This window comes from Ochotona princeps, chromosome 9 (genome assembly GCF_030435755.1).
Source record: "Ochotona princeps isolate mOchPri1 chromosome 9, mOchPri1.hap1, whole genome shotgun sequence".
In the NCBI taxonomy this organism is placed as follows: Eukaryota; Metazoa; Chordata; class Mammalia; order Lagomorpha; family Ochotonidae; genus Ochotona; species Ochotona princeps.
The window spans coordinates 49,624,990-49,644,053 of record NC_080840.1 but is presented as its reverse complement, the minus strand read 5'-3'; the positions used below and the strand labels follow the sequence as shown (position 1 = coordinate 49,644,053).

Here is a 19,064-nt window from a genome sequence, read left to right as displayed (position 1 = left end):
TGGCATTGACTGAGCCCCAGAAAATGCCTGCTCCTGAACTAGGAAACTGATGAGCATCTTATTGTCAGACCTTCTGTGACAAGAGTTAGTAGTAGTAGTATCACCTACATTTTATAAATGAGAAAATGTATGCTCAGATACTGTGGATCTGCTGCCAGTCACACGGTTGGAGCCAGGGCATTTGCCGGTCAAATCCCCCACTTCTCCTTAATCCAAAGAGCTCTTTAATTCTCCTTTGTCCTTAACACTAGCTCCATATTCACATCTGCGGGCTCTTCCCTTCTTCACTGGAGTTGACTGATTTCTTTACCATTGGATTGTGAGTAGGCATCTGAATAACTAAGATCTTAACCTTTTCACTTAGTAATCCCCTGTGCATAATGCAGAGGCAGAAACTTAATCTTTGTTTCTTGGATGAAAGCATTTGACTTCTAAGCCTAAGAGGAATAAGGAATGATCTTGTGAAATGCTGTTTGTATCCTCCATGTTCAGTACATGAATTGTGCCTTCCTTGGAGCTGTCCCACTGAAGCTATAACTTATTCCTTGTGAAGTTATAATTAAATTTAAACCTTTTGTTCTTGGGCCCGGCGCAGTGGCCTAGCGGCTAAAGTCCTCGCCTTGAAAGCCCCGGGATCCCATATGGGCGCTGGTTCTAATCCCGGCAGCTCCACTTCCCATCCAGCTCCCTGCTTGTGGCCTGGGAAAGCAGTGGAGGACGGCCCAAGGCTTTGGGACTCTGCACCTGCGTGGGAGACCTGGAGGAGGTTCCTGGTTCCCGGCTTTGGATCGGCACGCGCAGGCCGTTGCGGCTCACTTGGGGAGTGAAACATCGGATGGAGGGTCTTCCTCTCTGTCTCTCCTCCTCTCTGTATATCCAGCTTTCCAATAATAATAATAAATTTTTAAAAAAAAAAACCTTTTGTTCTTCAGCCATGGTAAAATGTTCCAGGTTCACCAGTTCTAAGTTCCCTTCACATGAGGGATTTGCATACTTTCATTTGTTCTTACCTTATTGTAGAGGAAATACAGATAATACATACAAAGCGATCAGTCATGGCTATTATTAGTTTTTGGTTTACCAAATAAGTGGGCTCATTCCTTTTTTAAAAAATTGGAGATGGGGAAAAACATGTTAGAAAGGAGGGGTTGGCAGAAGAGAAGACAAAAAAAAAAAAAAAAAAAAGGAATGACAGAGAATGCATTTAGACAAGTATTATTGACTTGCAATGACCAGGAAGATTCAGGGAGGTTCTGTACCTCCATTGCTGTAGCACTTAGGGAACAGGGTGTATTTCACAGCCCAGACCCTCCAGAGCTACATAATGGGCCATTTTGTGTATGGATGCAAAGGTTGTAGGATGGGACTGCGCGTGCACTGAGCTTGGATCGAACTAAATTCTAGCTCAGTACCCAGCACTGATGTGGCATCCTACCAGTTTCAGCCAAAATAGGTCCAGGTAGCCCCCAGACCTAATGGTCAGCAGTTCAAAAACTCTAACACTCAAACAGTGGCATATCAGGCACCATTTTGTAGAATGTACAAAGGCTTTGAGAATGTAGTGAGCCGTGTATGTGCTGAGCTGGGAGAAAACTCATTTCTAGCTCAGTGCATTGCACTGGTCCCACAAGAAAAGTAATACCAACTTTGGAACCCTGTGGGTCAAAATAAGTCCAGATGGCACCTAGACTTAATGGCCAACAGGTTCCAGCATGATCAGCACAACCAACAACCCAGTTATCTAAATAACACCTGGTGTCTTCCTAATCCTGGGAACTGCTTGAATCAGAAGTGGGAGAAAGTCTGCACAAAAAACGGTGCAACTGCAGCATGATTTCACAGAAGGGAGAGAATGGTGAGCCAGAACTGGAACTACAGACAGTAGTGGAACACAAGAATCCAGACTTGAAGAGGATTTGCCTCCTCAGTTCATGCAGTGTTTCAAGTGCTCAAATCCTAGGCTGGAAGGAGGCTTGAACGAAGGTGGGTGTCCAAAGGTGGGGCCTTTGGGAAATGATTATACCAGATGAGGTTGTTAGGTTGGAGGCCGTATGGTTCATCACAATGGTTTCCTAAGGAAGGAGTGTGCTTTCCTGGCCCCCCAGTGACTGTTTCTTTGCACACACTCTGCCAATGCATCTTCCACCCTCATCAGAGGCAGATCAGTGGGAGCACTTAACCTTGTGCTGTGAACCTCCAAAACCATAAATGGGAGTAGACTCCTTATTTCTTAAGTAACGTATCTCAGTTATTTGTTATGCAGCAAAGAAAAACCGATGAGTGTACATGCCCTGCAGTCATCTGGATGGACTCTTCAAGAGTATGGAAGGCAAATATCAGAAATAGCTACTTGCCACCATTAGGCATGCAGCAGGGTATATGCCTTTGCCACACTCCTTGTGGCTCATTTGTGTAATAGTAAAATTTTCTCATATATATGTATATATATATGTACACAAATATGCCATCTACTTTTTTTCCAGATTCACCAAATCCAGATGCCCTTAGTGTCTGTAAAGCTATTTCACTTTATGCAGTGAAGGATGGGAATGTGCTAATGTAAATATTAAAAGGAAAGTTTGAGTAGTTCTTTAAAATTTTTCAGTCATGCCATTTACTATATTATTATTCTGGATTAGCCTGTTTTAGGTGCAATTTCAAAATATCGTCAAAACTTTCAATATTTAAATCCCAAATAACAAACTTAATGGCCTTAGCTAACACCCTGATGATGTAGGCTTAATTTTATGGTTCACTTATTTTTGCTGTTTACTTTGCTAAGCTTTAGCCAAGCTGAAAAAACTATCAGAAAGCAGAGACCTATTGTCCATGACAGAAAATGCCACCTTTCTTAGTGAAAAGAGATTCACCTAAGTTGCCACCTGAAAGAGACCCTAGTGGGAACAAAAGAAATGTGGATGCGTGGCTGCTATACTTCTTCCTGGTCATGGCTAAGTCAAACTGACTCTAAAGCTCAGGCTCAGACGAGGAACCGAGACCCTCCCCCATTCCTGGTTTACAGAGAAATATTTACATAATTTTCATCTTGGATTTGTCTGAACAGCTTTATAAAGTGAGTCTAAACTATATGCATTCTACTCAACTGAGAGAGCGACTTTTTTCTTCTATCTGCCGGCGTACTCGCCAAATGCCTTTATTTTTCGTTCTTTTGGAACAGAGTTAGAATCTCATTTTGTGCTTCCTTTGATGTTTCGTTGAGTCCAGTGATGTTATTCTGGCTTGGATCTAACAAAACGTAAGTGAAACAGCTTCTCTACTTTGTTTTTTTTTTTTTTTTCTGTTCTTCACATGAAGGCATAGAGTTAGGTCTTAAGTGTTGGCAAAGCCATGCCTAGAATAAACTTGGATCTCTGAATTCTTCACGAAGAAAGTTTACCTTTTATGCCATCATTGCAGGATGTCAGTTCTCTCCTCAGCTTGGCATGCGGTGGGAGGTTTCTGTAAAATCTAGGTACTTACATGCCTCTGGATAGCAAGATGTGAAGGCAGGTGTGTGAGTCAGCGTCACTAAACAATTATCCTTATTTTAAAAAAATCTGCCTTTAATCAGTACAAGAGTGAAGTAATTATTCTTGAGACTTCTTGAAATAAACACAAACCAGAAATTTTTCATGTTAATGTATATTTTTGAGTATATTCCATTCCATTCCATTTCAGAAGGATATGGAAACAACTCGTTGACTCGTGGTTGATGGAGGAGAAAAGGGGAGGTTAAACAGCTGGCATGGGAGAGGGAAAAAAACCCTCAGATTTATAGGGGACCTATCAGGTTACTCCAGCCTGTGTATAAGGGTGTGACTGTTTTTATGGCTAAGGCAAGTCAGGCTCTGGAAAGCTTCAGTGATGCAAAAACAGAATTGATGAGTGGTGAAAGTGAGGACTAAAATAGCATAGAAAAGGAATTCCTGGGTAGGAAAATGTCAGAAAGTTTAGAGATGAGAGGTAGGAAAGGCTGTGAAAAAAAGAGAAGAAAGATAAAGGGAGAAAGGACCGAAAGTGGAGACAGGACACAGTGTCACCGAAAGCGGCACCTGCTCTCCAACAATCAACACTTCTAGTTGCTAAGATGCTTACTCTGTAACGCTGCCCACACCAAGGGAAATCGCTTCAGCTATTTATTGCCCAGCACATTTTATTTCTAAAGATCTTGTTCAATTAATGAGCTCTAAAAGGGCTGCAATGACTGGAGATATCCAGATTTCTTTTATTGCTCATCAGCAAAATGAGAGGAAGAATCAGGCACCATTAATGTGAATATTTCAGCTTGTGTTAGTCTTCATTAGAGGCTTTAATCTAATGATTTAAGAAGACATCAGCTTTGGAAAAACACTTTTTGAAAGCAAAGTTAATGAATTCACGTGTGCATAATCTAGGGTCAGAAACATCTTTTGATATGGAGCTTTCATCTCCAACATATTGACCATGTCTCAGGGACACTAGAGCATAGCTTGTGCTTTCTTTGCAATGGTATCAATGTGTTTCCAATAGAAAAAGCAGAAGGGATAAAATTATATTTCACTGTTCCTTAAGAAAAAAGTATCTTTTTAAAAAGACTTACTTATTGATTTTTATTGGAAAGTCAGATATACAGAGGAGAGACAGAGAGGAAGATCTTCCATCCGCTGATTGTACTCCCCAAGCGGCTGCAATGGCTGGAGCTGTGCGAATCCAAAATCAGGGCCAGGAGCTTCTTCTGGGTCTCCCATATGGGAACAGGGTCCCAAGGCTTTGGATTGTCCTCGACTGCTTTCCCATGCCACAGGAAGCTGGATGGGAAGTGGAGCAACTGGGACACAAACAGGTGCTCCTATGGGATCCTGGGGTGTGTTAGGCAATGACTAGCCGCTAGGCTACCATTCTGGGCCCCCAACATTCTGATTTTTAAAGATACATGGAGTTCCTATTATTTGTTGCTTTTGTTGCTCCAAGAAATGACATTGGAGGTAACTAGACTTACCTATTGCTGGTCAAGACCTAGTGCTTCCCTCTAGTGGTTTTCTTTTGACAAACTTATACCTTGATCAACAAAGCCTTGAATGATCTAACTCCTTTTGGCCTCTCATTCATGTCCACTCTTCCCCTATGTTTTTCCTAAACTCAGCCATCCTCAGCCATGAAGGATTGCTTTCAACTTCCTCAGCATGCCCACCTGTTCACATTCTCACTATCTTTGCGCTTGCTCTTCTCTCGGTTGGAAGCCACCTCCAGGAGTTCTTTGAACCACTGACTCCTCATTCTTCATGTATCTGGTCAAAGGCTATTTCTTCTTTCAGAGAGGTGTGATCTGGCCACTTTGTCAAAGATATGGCCCTGTTTTTACACTCATGTGCTCTGAATCACATCTCCCTGTTAATTTTTTTTTGGTACTTACCATAACATGAATTTTAAAAATATATTTCCTAACTTGATAAAATTTATTTTCTTGTGATTATTATTACTCATTTGCTTTCTGTTGACATCATTCTTTTAATTCTTTTTGTGACTCTTACTGTAATCAGAATTTATTTTCCTTCATTTATTTTCTTTAAAATAAGGAATGCTTTGTGGTTGGCACAGTGGCAAAACAAGCTAATCTTCTACCTGCAAGTGTTGGCATCCCATATGGATTCTGGTGAGTGTCTATGCCACTCCACTTTCAGCTCCCTGTCTATGGCTTGGGAAAGCAGTGGAGAATGACCCAAATCCTTGGGCTAATGTACCCACATGAGAGACCTGGAAGAAGCTCCTGGCTTTGGATTGGCTCAGCCCCTGCCCTTGTGACCATTTGTGGAGTAAACCAGTGATTGCAAGACCTCTCTTTTTGTCTCTCCTCTTTGTAGAATCTGCCTTTCAAATCAATCAATCAATACACCTTTTAAAAATATGGAATGCTTCAGGAATTAACATGATATCCTTGTGCAGGAGTCATGCTAATCTCTGTGTTTTTCCAATTTTGGTACGTGTGCTGAAAAATATATGTTGGAATTTATTTATAATGTGCTTACTGATTTACTCCAACTTTATGTGCATAAGAGGAAAGATCTGGCTAATCCCTTAATGTGTGATCTTCTAGCACAGAGAATCAAAATGTGAACCCTTTGAATGGATGCATTTTATCTACAATATCTAGTACATTATAGAAGCTCAATGGATACTTGTTATAAGATTAAGTAAATAAAGTTGAGGTGAAATGATTGACATTGGTAAACTTGCAATTTGTCATAAAAAGAGAGATATTAAAATATTACAAATCACTTAAGATAGTTCCTGACAGGAATCGAATTGTTTCAATTAACTGACTTGAAAGTTCAAAAATCTTTAGAAAAGGTGTTGATATACAGTGAAGTCACCGCACAGTGTCATGGGACTGCAGAAATTCATATCAGTACAAAATTTACTCAAGAATTTTACATCTTGTTTCAGTATCAGGGTTGGGAGCTTGGTTGGCAAATAATCTAAGATTTACTGAAAATTGGAAGATTTTTTTAAAAAATTTATTTTATTTTATTGTTAGTTGTTGACAATCTTTACATAGTTAATTATGGTTAACAAAAAAAAGTTTCGGGGGTATAGGGAAATGGGTAATACTATTATGTCCATATTGTTTCCATAGTGTATCTGAGGTAAAGGGGGATACTGAAGGAGAAGCCCCACCCGGTTTCCCGCCCACCCCAAGTCCCGGATGTGGTGCATGCTCTGAGATATTTGCTCAAGTGGTTTTAATAGTTCTCCAGTTATGAATCACTGCCAGTTTCGTTCGATGAGGTTGTCCACTGATTGATATGGTCCATCATAAAGTCTCTGTTTGCCCCATATTTCGCTGCCAAGATATAGCTGATATGAATGATTGACCTGTTCTGTCTTGTCTTTTCTTGGTTAGAGTTCTGAGTCCAGCAGTTCGATTGGGGAGATCTCCAAAGAAACTTTGAGGTATTCCCAGACTAGATTTTTGTATGTTCTAGCAAGCACAGGGCCCAGCACAGTCCATCACCCCAATCAGCTGGTGGTTTCAATTGCTGGGTTATTTCTGTTTTCAGTCCCAAGTTGTACTGGAACCAATGGGTGTTGCAGTCCAGTCTGGTTTTGCCCAGCACATAGTCGGCCCTTACATCAAAAAATTCGAAGATTTTAACAAAAAAAATTTCTGCTAGTAAAAAAATTGAAACATACAGGTGCAGAAACAGACAATAGGTGTTATATCCTTTCTTTTATCAGCAGATTCTTGCCTTTGAAATATAATGAACTACTTTCGTACTTCTAGAATTTTCCATAAGATGGCAGAGTTGGTATTACAACAGTGAGAATTCACTTTCATTCTTTTGGTCATAGTAACAACTACAAGCGAGAGTCATTCTTAACATATAAATATTGTTATCCTGCTTTCACATGATAGTAACGTCTAGTTTGTCAGGAACAATAGCAAAGAAAGAATTATGTGTTCATCTGCAATGATTTTATAGCTCTGTGGGGACCTCTCTGAGTGCTGCCTTTGTTCTTTCCATGAGTTTCTTTAGTTCTAGTTTTTCTCGATTTTATTTAAGAACCAACCAATCAAATCGAATGCCAAAGCTCCATTCTCTGCTTATTGCAGATGTACAAGAAGATGTCTGTTGGTTCTGCTGAGGCAAGTAGTCCTGATTGTTTCTATTTTTAATGCAAATGAGATCCTTCTGATTTGCTTTAGTTTGTTTGAAATGATTAACTGCAGTGAATTGTTACTGAAGTCTGCAGCAACATGGAGCTTATCCTTTCCATTTACTTCTCCATGCAGAGTTACACCAACACATATGACACAGAAGAGGGTGCACACCAGGCCCTGCAGAACAGATGCTGGGGGCAGAGGCCAAACCCAAGTAAAGAAACACATCTCCTGCCTGAAAGTTGTTAGGATTTCTGCTGTAAACTTCTCAATGGCAAGAAGAGTGTGCTTACTTTAGCAATTCCTTAACTTCTTGCCTAAAGCAGATGCTCTGTAACTGGCTGTTGAATGTATAGGGAGATGGAGGAAGGTTGTAAGTGGGTGCTTTTTCCTTCCGGGGATGCTGCCGTTTAGAATGAGAGTTCAGCATCACCCGTTAGGATCTGGCAGGTGTGGAGTACATTCAGGCATTTTCCCCAGGACCAGGAAGATTAATTCATCTCTGCAAGACTGGACTGTGAGCTCCCTGAGGGCAGATTCTTTGTTATTACTTTGCTTTTTGTTGCTAGTGGCCACACTGTCCTGATCGTAGTAAGCACTCATTGGTGGTGTGTTGGATGACAGAAGCAGTACTCACAGCACAGGATGTGGATTGAGGGAAGTCAACAAACCCTGTCTCACCAAAGTAGCTGATGTGCTAAAGATATGGTAGCTTAAGACTTCCAGACGAGTGTGATAACCCTGGGTGTTGTGAGGTTGACACACCAGACAGCAAGTCAGACTTAGTCATGAATGAGGAAGAAGCATGTTCCAGTTTGATATGACACTGTTTCAATAGGAGTTTCTCTACTGAGGACTGATGGCACAAAAGTGTGACATGAAGCATGTTTGTTTCAGTGAACGGAGACAACATCTTGTGGAAATTGACTTCCCTAGTCAGCAGCACACTACAACCGCACTTTTGCTAACGATTCCCATTTCTATGAAACATTTTGGCACTTTGAGATTTTTATGATAAAAAAATCACAGTTTTCTACCAGAAGATGTAACTTGATGATTGCAAGAGAGGAACCCTTTTTAAAGGGAAAAATTCTAGGGAGCTAATATCAAGGCCCAGAATCTTGAAGAACCTGTTCTGTCCCCCTGCCAGAGAAGCCACTATCTCCTGTTTCCAATTCCGAACATGATTGGAGAATGTTTGGGGTGTTACTTTTAAATAGCTCAGCATCTTTATTTTAGCCGTTTTGGACAGAGTCTTCTAAAATATAATTTACATAAATCTCATTATTTAAGAAGACCAGAAGAATCACAGCACCTCTCATATTGTTCAGGTTATGAAGGAAAATCAAACCAAGTAGAAACGGTTCTCAAACCAGATACTATACATCTGTATGTGTATGAGGAAAACATTTTCCGATAGATGAAACTGAGCTATCTTACTTAAACAGAAGTCAATGGTGTAGCTTTAGTATCAATGAGAAGTGGCTTGGAAAAAGGATATCTGTTTCTAATTCTTCCAATTAATTTTTTTCATTGATAATCTGAACTCATGATGATGCAAATAAAATGCGTGACATTTGCAACTCAGATAACTATTTAAATTGAGCAGCCTTAAAGCTGCACTCAGATTTAAGACTCTTGTTACAAAAACCACGAGCATTTCTAAGGCAGAGGTATTTCAAAGTTAACAAGATCAGATTTGACTTTAGACTTTAAATGAATTGCAGAAAATGAAGGGAAATAGGAGACATTGACTGCTATTTGAGTCATGATCACTCTTGTTTTTTTTTTGGCATTTTTACGTTAACCTAAACCTGCCAAGGAACATTCTATGAAAAGAACCAGATAGGTTTTTGTTTTCTTCAAATCTATTTTTTTTGGAAGGAAAAAGTAAAAACATGCATTAGGTGAAAAACTAGTCAATGTTTCCAGTCAATGAAAGAAACAGGAGTGAAAGGACTGGATCTGGGTATAGTCTAAAATCTAAATTAAGTAGACTTTTGATTGTGATTTTTTTTCTCTTTCCACCTTCTTTTCTTTGTTTTCAGCTCTGTTACGTAAGTTCCAGGTAGAACATACCATTATATTCCTTTCCTGTTTCAGTTTTAAAAATGTGTAGCCTTTAAGATGATTCTTGCCCTTTATATGAATGAAGTTCAAGGAGGTTCATATTTCACTTGTCACCATTTCTTTTGAAATACCAGTATTTTTGAAGAAGTTTTATATATCTCCTGGAAATAATTTTTTTTAAGCTTTTTGTAAAGATATCAAGCTTTTGTTATTTTTTTCCCCCAGGCAGAAGAAATGATTTTTTTCTTACTCAGGTTTTTTCCCTCAGGCAAAATCTTTTGATCATTTTAGTTCTCTCTCTCTCTCTTTTGAGAATGCTATAATAACATGTACTATTTTTTTCCTTTTTTTTCTTTTTTTTTTTTATCAAGTTTATTCATTAATTACATTGTGTTGTAATTTCGTAGGAACTGGGATTCTCCCCACCTCTCCCCACACCCTCCCCACATGGTGGGTTCCTCCACCTTGTTGCTTAATCATAGTTTAAGTTCATTTGAGATTCCCTCTTTGCAAGCATATAGCATGTACTATTAAAGAGTCAGAGATTAAGTTATATTTTCTTCTAATATGTAGAGTATATCTGCTTCCTTTCTTATTCATACACTATTCAGCTACATGAGATGTAATTTCCTGATTTAGTTCCACTTTTGGGCATAACAGTGTTAAGGTGTGGGCCAATTCACCACAAATATTTGAACATGACTTATGAACATATCAACAGATCCCTCTCAAGTTGGAAGGAAAAAATTTTAATACCTTAGACATTCAATAATTCTGAGTTTTATTTTTAAACCCCTTATTTGAATTTATTCCCATTTATTCAGTTACCCATTGAAAGAAAGTAGAAGCCACCTTGGGCTCAAATGCCAACTTAGCATATGCGCATTTCCCCAAGTTATTTATAAATTAAGTAAAAAATGGTGAATTTTGGTTTTAAAAAATAATCAGCCTGAATGTACATTCCATAGAAAACCTACAGTTTGAGACACTATCAATTTTTAAATGAGATGTAAAATAAAGATGCGTCATTCCTAACACAACTCCTTTCTAATTTGCAGATTGAAAAGAGCAATCTTTGCCTTTGTCTTCCAATTTAGCCAAAAATCATGGTGGTTTTCTTCATCCTTGTCATGTGCAGTTCAGCTGTTTCTAATGAAGACAAATTCCTCTAAATCAGGAGTGTCCCATTCATTGAGTGAAACAGATGGGAACCTGGAAATGTTTTTGAAACAAACAGGCTGACTACCCTAGTTAGGTCTATAGAAATAAACACACCTTTTCTTTTCTGAAGGGAAAAAAAGGAAAGAGGTTAGTATTTTTCTAAGGTAGGGTGTTATGTTGTCTTCAAAACAAATAAGTTAGCCTCTTCTCAAATTCTAGACTAGTGTAGACATGATAATTTTATTTCCTGCCTCATGTGTGGCAGGTAGAAGGCTAAGGTATTGGAAAAACCTACTCATTTAGAGATTGTTTCTAAAAGGCAGTTGATATATTTCTGATTTGGATTGTTCCATACCTCAAGACACTGTCTGTTGCCTGGGATTTCTCTAGTTTTCCTTTTAACTCCTTGGTTTAAATTTCGTCACTTTGAAACGTAGTGAGAAGCTTCCACATGTAAAAGGCAAACTGAAAAGCCTCTCAGCTTCCCGTGGAGCCACACAGTGTCCCCAGAGGACACTTAAAGAAGGACATGTCATTCCCACAACATAGAACACAGTCTGGTCAAAGTTTATAAGATCCAATGCCAAGGTGACTCAAAAAGGAAAAAGTATTGGTTTGAAAATTTCCCTCTATATTCCAGTCAGCACTAGAGGTTAAAAGGAAGTGAGTGTCCTATCTTCAGTTTTACAAGGATAACTTCTCACAAGAACACTTAAGCCCAGGGCTGTCTTGTCTCTTAATATGATAACATTCTAACAAATGAGTATTGAAGGAGCTAGTGCATCAGTGTACAAAGAGAGCTATTCACAAGCCAGGAACACCTGGGCTTCTGTCTAACCTTGGAACACCAAGTGGCAGACCGAAATCCACAGTGCTGTCTCTCCTTTGTGCCTCCCTCTGGTTAAAAATAACAGAAGAGAGAGTCCCTGACCTCAATATTATCTTTTCTTATGCTATCCTAGAGTTGTGAATAACAGATCAAAGTATACCAAGACACTGTTTTAATGTCTTCTTTCTTTTTTTTCTTAGTTTTACTAGTGTAGGAATAATGATTCAAAGAATTGCTAACGTCACATAAGAATTAATGAAAGCCTTTGTGTGACATCTGTGCTTTTTTGGGGGTATAAAAGTTTTTGTATTCTCAAACAAAGTGCATCGTCCTGAAAGTGTGGATGATGGCCACAATGCAGAATAATAAAATCATTTCTGCATTAAGCTTCTTCTTGTTGTCTGTTCGATTAATCCCGACATAGTATAGTCTAAGATATGTGTGCATTTCACCTTGCTCTGCCCAGACATATGATTCCATATGGAGAAGCCAAAATATGGTTGGAACAGATGTATAGTGAACATGTGTTTGTTGGAAACCTTGCTGGCTATGTTGAATGTAGAGTGGATTCTCTGACACAGGAGGCAAAGAAGCAAGTAGGAGTGCTCACTTGTCCAAGCATCAACTGTAACAGTACTGCATGGCGCTTCCCAGATTGCTGGATAATAGCAGGTGTAAGAAAAACAACTGTGTATTTCATTTTATGCCTTTTTCTTGTGTGAGCAGAGCCTCTAAAGAGTGGCCAAAGCAACCAGAGGCAAGAAAGAAAAAAGGGAGAAAAAAGAAGAGGAGACGTCAATCTAATCTGTTTCTGATCACTGACAAATTTCCTAAAACTCTGAAACTATCATTGTGGATTGCCAGAATTGGAGATTGAGACAGTTATGCTATCATTATTGAAGAAAAAAAATTAAAATGGAAACATGTCTACATTGAATATTCATAAAAACTACTTATGTAAAGATTTTTATTATTATTATTGCAAAGTCAGATATACAAAGAGGAGGAGAGATGGAGAGGAGGATCTTCCGTCTGATGATTCACTCCCCAATTGACTGCAATGGCCGGTGCTGCTCTGATACGAAGCCAGGAGCCAGGAGATTCTTTAGGGTCTCCCATGTGGATGCAGGGTGCCAAGGATTCGGGCCGTCCTTGACTGCTTTCCCAGACCACAAGCAGGGAGCTGAATGGGAAGTAGAGCTGCCGGGATTAGAACCAGTGCCCATATGGAATTCTGGTGTGTTCAAGGCAAGGACCACTCTGGGCCCTTATGTAAAGATTTAATCCTCAAATCCATTGCCTGCAGTTAGACATGATCTAAGTGTTTTCAGTGCATTTTACATGCATGTACAAATTTACATAAAGATAAAATACAAACAAAAGTTTGGGTATGACTATCTTTTGAAGCGTTAATCATGTTTTTATTTGTGTGTGTGTGTGTGTGTGTGCGTGTGTGTAGGTAATGAAGTGACAACAGGATATTTAAATGATTCTGTATTGTTGATTTTCTACATTTTTCATGTTTCATTTCTTTCAATAGTAATAATAATACACATTAGTTATACTATTTGCATGTAAAAGTTTTATTTTTTTTAGTTAAAATTTCAATTTTTAGTCAGCATTATTTCAAATCAATTAAACACAAGTGGTATTTTCCAAGCACTTTTGAGGACGTACAATAACTTGTTCTTTCTGTGGGCTTTTGTGATACTTGAACAGGTAGAAAAAGCTCCAGGTAGGGTCCTACTGTTCTGATACTACTAATAATTGCCTGTTTCAATCTAGAGAGCTACTTCAAGTTTAGATAATATTTTGTTTTTATTCAGATCCTCAGCTTACCTCTGGGAATTGTAATTCCACTTTACAGACTCCCAATGAGACTGTTAAATACGCCTTGATAACAGGATACCATACTATCTACCATTGTCTATACCTATAATGCCATGATGCACTAGGTAGCAAAACGGTGGACTTATGACTGTTGTCAATGGACGATACTATTATGATCATATGGGTGAAACAGTTGGCAGGGATAAAATAGGGGAGGTGGAGGTGGGGATCTCTTTACAAAACATATCATGGAAAACAATACAAATAAATACGAAGAAAAAAAGAGAAACTCCAGTGCTGGGATGTCAAATGCCATCAAGGGACATGGCCTGAAACTTTTGCCCTCTGCATTCTCTTTCCTTTATCTATAGATTTTGTTCCTCTGTACAAATGTAGGGCTGCTACACTTTGACTCCCTCAGCTTCAGGCTGAAAACTTGGCTTTCACCATCTCTGAGCTCCCTGCCAGCTTCTCTTCCTTGTGAAGCTGGTTTCAGTCAGGAGGATGCTGAGTGACAATGAGTTAGTGGGTGACAGTTGACTTCCAGAGGCATGGAAATGGAACAGGCTTCCAGAAAACCTGATGAAGTTGTCATGAGTTTGGAAAAAGCACAGCAAACTTTGCTGGACTGACTGCTGACTTCTAACTGAATTTCAGGACATCTGTGAACTCTAAAAAGGACAAGAAAAGCATGGCCTTTGCACACCTATAAAAGTTTGCTCTATTTTGGTTGTTTATGAATTGAGTCCCTAGGGATACATGAATCAAGCTCATAGCTGTGTTTTCAAGTGCATCCTCTGGAACAAGTTTGTGACTCTCTGGAAGCTTCATTTTGTGTTGTCATACAGAGTGAACAAAATTTATTGCTGCATGAAAAATAGTGACTGATAGATATGGAAAGCAACATTGTTACAAGAGTATGTGTTTGTATTGAAGGCAAAATTAATGATGAAAAATCAGCACAGTTGTTGTCTCTGGAAACTTACTGGAAATGAGCAGTGGGACATTATCCAAAGTGATGGAAATATACATTATTTTGATTGAGGCTTTGATTACCTGAGTGTGTATCTTCCTCAAATCTAAGCAAGTTGTGTTTCTAATAATCATGTGATGTAGCACCTGTCAATTTAAAGGGAGGGAAAAAAAACCTTTAGTGTGTTTTCAAGATGGTCCTTGTTTTGATAGAAAATGATGTTTCCCATAATTTTGCATTTCTATAATAAGCATTCCTATAAAGGGATAGAAAAAAAAAAGAACCTCTGATGTAGTTTTAACATAAATATATTCCATAGAAGTATTTATAGACAATGCCACAGTGTTCTCGTGCTCCTTTTGCATACCCTAGGAACTACTTTCCCAGATGCAGATTTATGGCTGTGGTTTCTCCCACAAGCCCATGGGCTGTATGTTTGGTGCTGGCACCAGTGTCAGGAGTGGGATAAAGAGTAAAACATATGGACCTCAGAGACACCTGTGTTCCTACTAAGGGGGAAGGGCTCTACTAATAATTTCGTTCTCTTATGAAGCCATGACACATGTATATATTTAGTTTTCAAAAGTACAGAACAGGGTGTCATGCATGAATCTAAAACATTAAATTCCCATAATATTATTCTGGGGTTTGGAAAGCTGAAAACAAAAACTGGCTCCAGATTTTGTCTTACAGTGTTGAAGCAATGCTCTACAATCAGTCTGAAAGCCTGCTTTATTATTTGAATCTATGTGTTGGCTGTCGCAGGGCCTGATGACCATAGGCGGTGTTTGCTAACACAAATCCATAACTTCACGGTCAACAATATACTGACTTAGCACTCCCACAACACACGCCAATGTTTCTCTTAGAATTGACTGCAGAATGTTTTACAGATCTTCATTGTGCATGCCTCGCGTTCAATATTGTTAAAAAATTAAAAACCATTTTTTTTTTACAATTTACAAGTGTTCATATAAGAAGAAAATTATTTTAAAAATACCCACCCAAGCACCTAGAACTCATCTAGTGAACAATGCTAATAATACCCAAGCTGAGTTCTTTGAACTCTGACTCAGAGGAAGGCAGGGAGGCACAGTCCATCCTCAGGAAGGGACGGGATGCAGGTTGATCCACCGAGGTGAGGTTCTGGCTGTCAGTGATGCCTTGCTCCCTAATTCAAGTTCAGCAGCCGCAGTTCAGGGTCAATGTCATTACTTATTTCGACCTAAAACAGAAAATACAGAGCACTCTTAAAGAACATCAAAACTGAACATGGAAATATGCTTCTCAATTAGCCAGGGCTTTTGAACAGTGAAAAAAGCTTCTGAGTGGGCAGTGTCTGACAGTAGTGGTAGGAAAACTAGAAACCTGAGCCTTTTTACTTTCCAGATCAGGGTAAGGCAACTGGGCATGACTATCACAGTGCAAGACTGCTTTGCTGGGAGAGATGGGCCTACCACATAGCCCGTGTGGGGTGATATGAACTGCCACTGGCTGTCTTAGGTGTAAAAAAAGAACAGAACAGTATTGTGCCTCCAAATTACTGGATTCACCACTGTGTTGATCTCTTACAGTACCATATTGGTTAATTGTTCAAGAATCACCCTAATCTGACTTTCATGTCACTTGACCATCCACATATGTCTTTTACATACCTATCATCCAACGGAGGTTAACTTGATGAGTCAATCAGAGTAAGCCATGGTATCAAGACAGTTGATCAAACACTAGTGTAAAAAGCACTATAAACATATGTTTAAGAAAACTTGAATAAGTAGGCCTTGCCTAAAACATGTGACCCTGCAATGTGAGTGTATGTCATCTGATCAGTTGAAAGCCTTAACAGAAAAGAATTGAGGCTTCTGGGGGAAGAAAGTCTGTGTCCAGGTTGCTTGTAGATCTAAGCTGCAGTCTCAAGCTTTCCCCAGGTTTCTGATTTGCCAGCCTGTCCTGCACATTTTGAACCTGCTGGTTTCAAAATTATAGGAGCCATTTTTTAAAAAAAATCCTCCCTCTCTTTTCATACACATATAACTTACTGGTCTGTTTCCGTAGAGATCCTTGACTGATCTATCTCCGGTCAGTCTTCTTTCCAAACACACACTTATCCCATACCAAGCCAGCTGCCTTTGGAATGTGAGGGCCCTGGCATATACTTCTCATAACTTGAAGACAGTATCTTCCTGCAACATAGCTGCCATGAATACATGTTTATGAATACTTTAACTCTCACTGTTCCTCTTGTGTCAAAGTCTTAGCTGATCCAAGTTGTATTCATCTTTGAAGGCTCATTTGTGCAGATTTCCACTTACACCTTAGCCATATTACTTTCTTTTCCAATTATAGCAACTCATGTGCTACCTGCTACTCCTCATGTGGAATCAATGACTTCAGTTTTCATGATTAATTTTGTTCCAATTGTTTCACTCATTGTTTTTCTCCATGAACCTGAATTATAGGCATTATGAACAGGGATTGTTTCACATTTATTTGATGATACCCATCTAGCAACTTCCACTAACTCAGTTCAGTTACTCCATGGACCTTTCAAACATAATTTGAAATAATTGAAAAAGTTTCTAGTTTTCTAGTTTAACTTTTTAGCAACCATTCTTCTCCCTGCAAGTCATGTTTCTCTTGCACATCCCAGTAACTGGAGTCCATCAATTCTCTCCTTATTTCTCTATCATCTCTTCTTTACTCTTCTATTTCTCTGTATTTGAAGGAAAGCCCAAATGTCTATCCTTTCACTACTTCACATTTTAACACATATTTAATCAGAAACATAAAAGGAAGGTATTACAATAGTGGAATTTTACAGTTTCACACAACCTTTAAGACAAAGAAAAGACTGAAGTCCCTGAAATACATTCATTCCTTAGTGAAAATAAGTAATAGGGGAAAATTTATTTTCTTTGTTAACAGTGATATTGATGGGGACTTTAGCAAACTTCTAAGTATCATTACATTTATTGCTAGTGCCAATTCTGATTCTAGATAATTTGAGGACAGAGATGGATGATCTCTCTCTCCCTCTCTCTCTCTCTTCCTTCTATGTAAATCTGGCTTTCAAATAAAAACAATAAATATATATTTTAAAGTAAATAAGAAAATTGAACAGCTAGAACTCAAACTGAGTGATGTGGGATACTGGTAATGCAAATGGTGAATTAACCCCCTCTCCAAAGCCAGTCTTCAAGCAAATGGAATTAAAAGATGATGCATACAGATAATCACCAAAAAGCATTTGGAGACTGCATATTATGAAAAAAACCTGCTGGATTTAACTTTTTGCATCAAAGCAAGTCTACATTTTTATTTTAGTTTACCATGTATTTTGTGAAGTATTCTCATATTTTCTGCTTCTGGGGTTTAGCAACATGGACTGCAAAGCTGGGGAGCAGGCTCAGCCTGTTCCTTTGATACCAGGTAGAGACATTGAAAAAGTTATTTCCAACATTGAGAGGTGTCTTTGAGCTGCAGTTGAGGAAATGAGTGAAATGGCTTTGAGAGGAGGCTTTGAAAAGAAGTCATTGGCAACTCTGCATTAGTGTTCATTAGCAGATTGATCTTTAAAAAGTAAACATAGGTTTAAAAATATTATGAATGAATGTATTCATATTTTTCCTTTAAGTAAAATAAAAATTGGACTCTGCAAGTTTCATCTACTCACAAAAATTTTGGCTGAAGTATTTTAAATGTAATACCAGGCATGGTGTCATTTCATGTACTTCGTCATGTGTCTCTAACGTAATGATTCCTTCAGAGGAGACATTTACCAATGTCTTGAAACATTTGGCTTATCACACTTTGTTAGGGTGTGTTGCTGATGGCTGGTTGGGAGGATCAGAGGATGCTGCTAAACATCCCGCAAGAAAGATAGACTCACCAAGAAGATTTATTTGATTCAAAGGCAAGAGTGCAGAGATAGAGAGATCCTGGTAAATTTTTTTTTCCTGAAAAATGTATTAAAACACGTATCAAAATTAACTTCTTTTTATCATTTAGTATTCAGGCCATATTTCTGTTTCCCCAGTTGTCCAAAACAACATCATTATAATGGGCTGGTTGAAAATCAGATTCAAAGCAATATATGATAATAATAGATAGCTTTGATATGAATTGAAATATATATATATTTAACATAACATTTGGTTTAAATTCACTACTTTTACTTTAAAAATCAGAAGGCCATTTTTCTTGAAAATAGAATAGAATGAAGTTATATGTACTGGTATTGTTAATTACTTTTTTGAGAAATGGACCACATCTCTACACCTCTGGGAAAATCCGTTTTCCTGTCATTGGCATTAGTTACAATCACCAAGAAGAGCGTTGAGAGTGTGGAAAGCGGAGGTTTGACATCCTCCCTGGAGGGCACCAGTCACAGACTGGCTTTATCACTTAGGAAGAGGATCATGAATTTTACAAGGAAGCAAAAGGATCAAGATTTACTGAAGTCCAGAGTTAACATGAAGACACTTGGCCAGGACTGAGCAGGCGACTGACTTTGGCCATGGTGGTCACAACAAATCACTCGTGTGTGCTGACAGCATTGTCCG

At 38.7% G+C, this 19,064-nt stretch overlaps 1 protein-coding gene and 1 pseudogene across 1 annotated transcript in view; both read right to left on the bottom strand.

Annotated features, from left to right (window-relative positions):
- Positions 1-5,877: 5,877 nt before the first annotated feature.
- Positions 5,878-5,976, bottom strand: LOC118757547 (U6 spliceosomal RNA; annotated as a pseudogene).
- An 8,966-nt stretch (positions 5,977-14,942) lies between these two features.
- The window catches only part of LOC101528881 (sodium/potassium transporting ATPase interacting 3), a 198,371-nt gene continuing 194,249 nt past the window's right edge, over positions 14,943-19,064 (bottom strand). Inside the window, exon 4 of the mRNA XM_058668666.1 lies at positions 14,943-15,727. Within this exon, the coding sequence (XP_058524649.1) occupies positions 15,714-15,727 (14 nt within the window). The 3' untranslated portion in view covers positions 14,943-15,713. The remainder of the gene's footprint in view (positions 15,728-19,064) is intronic.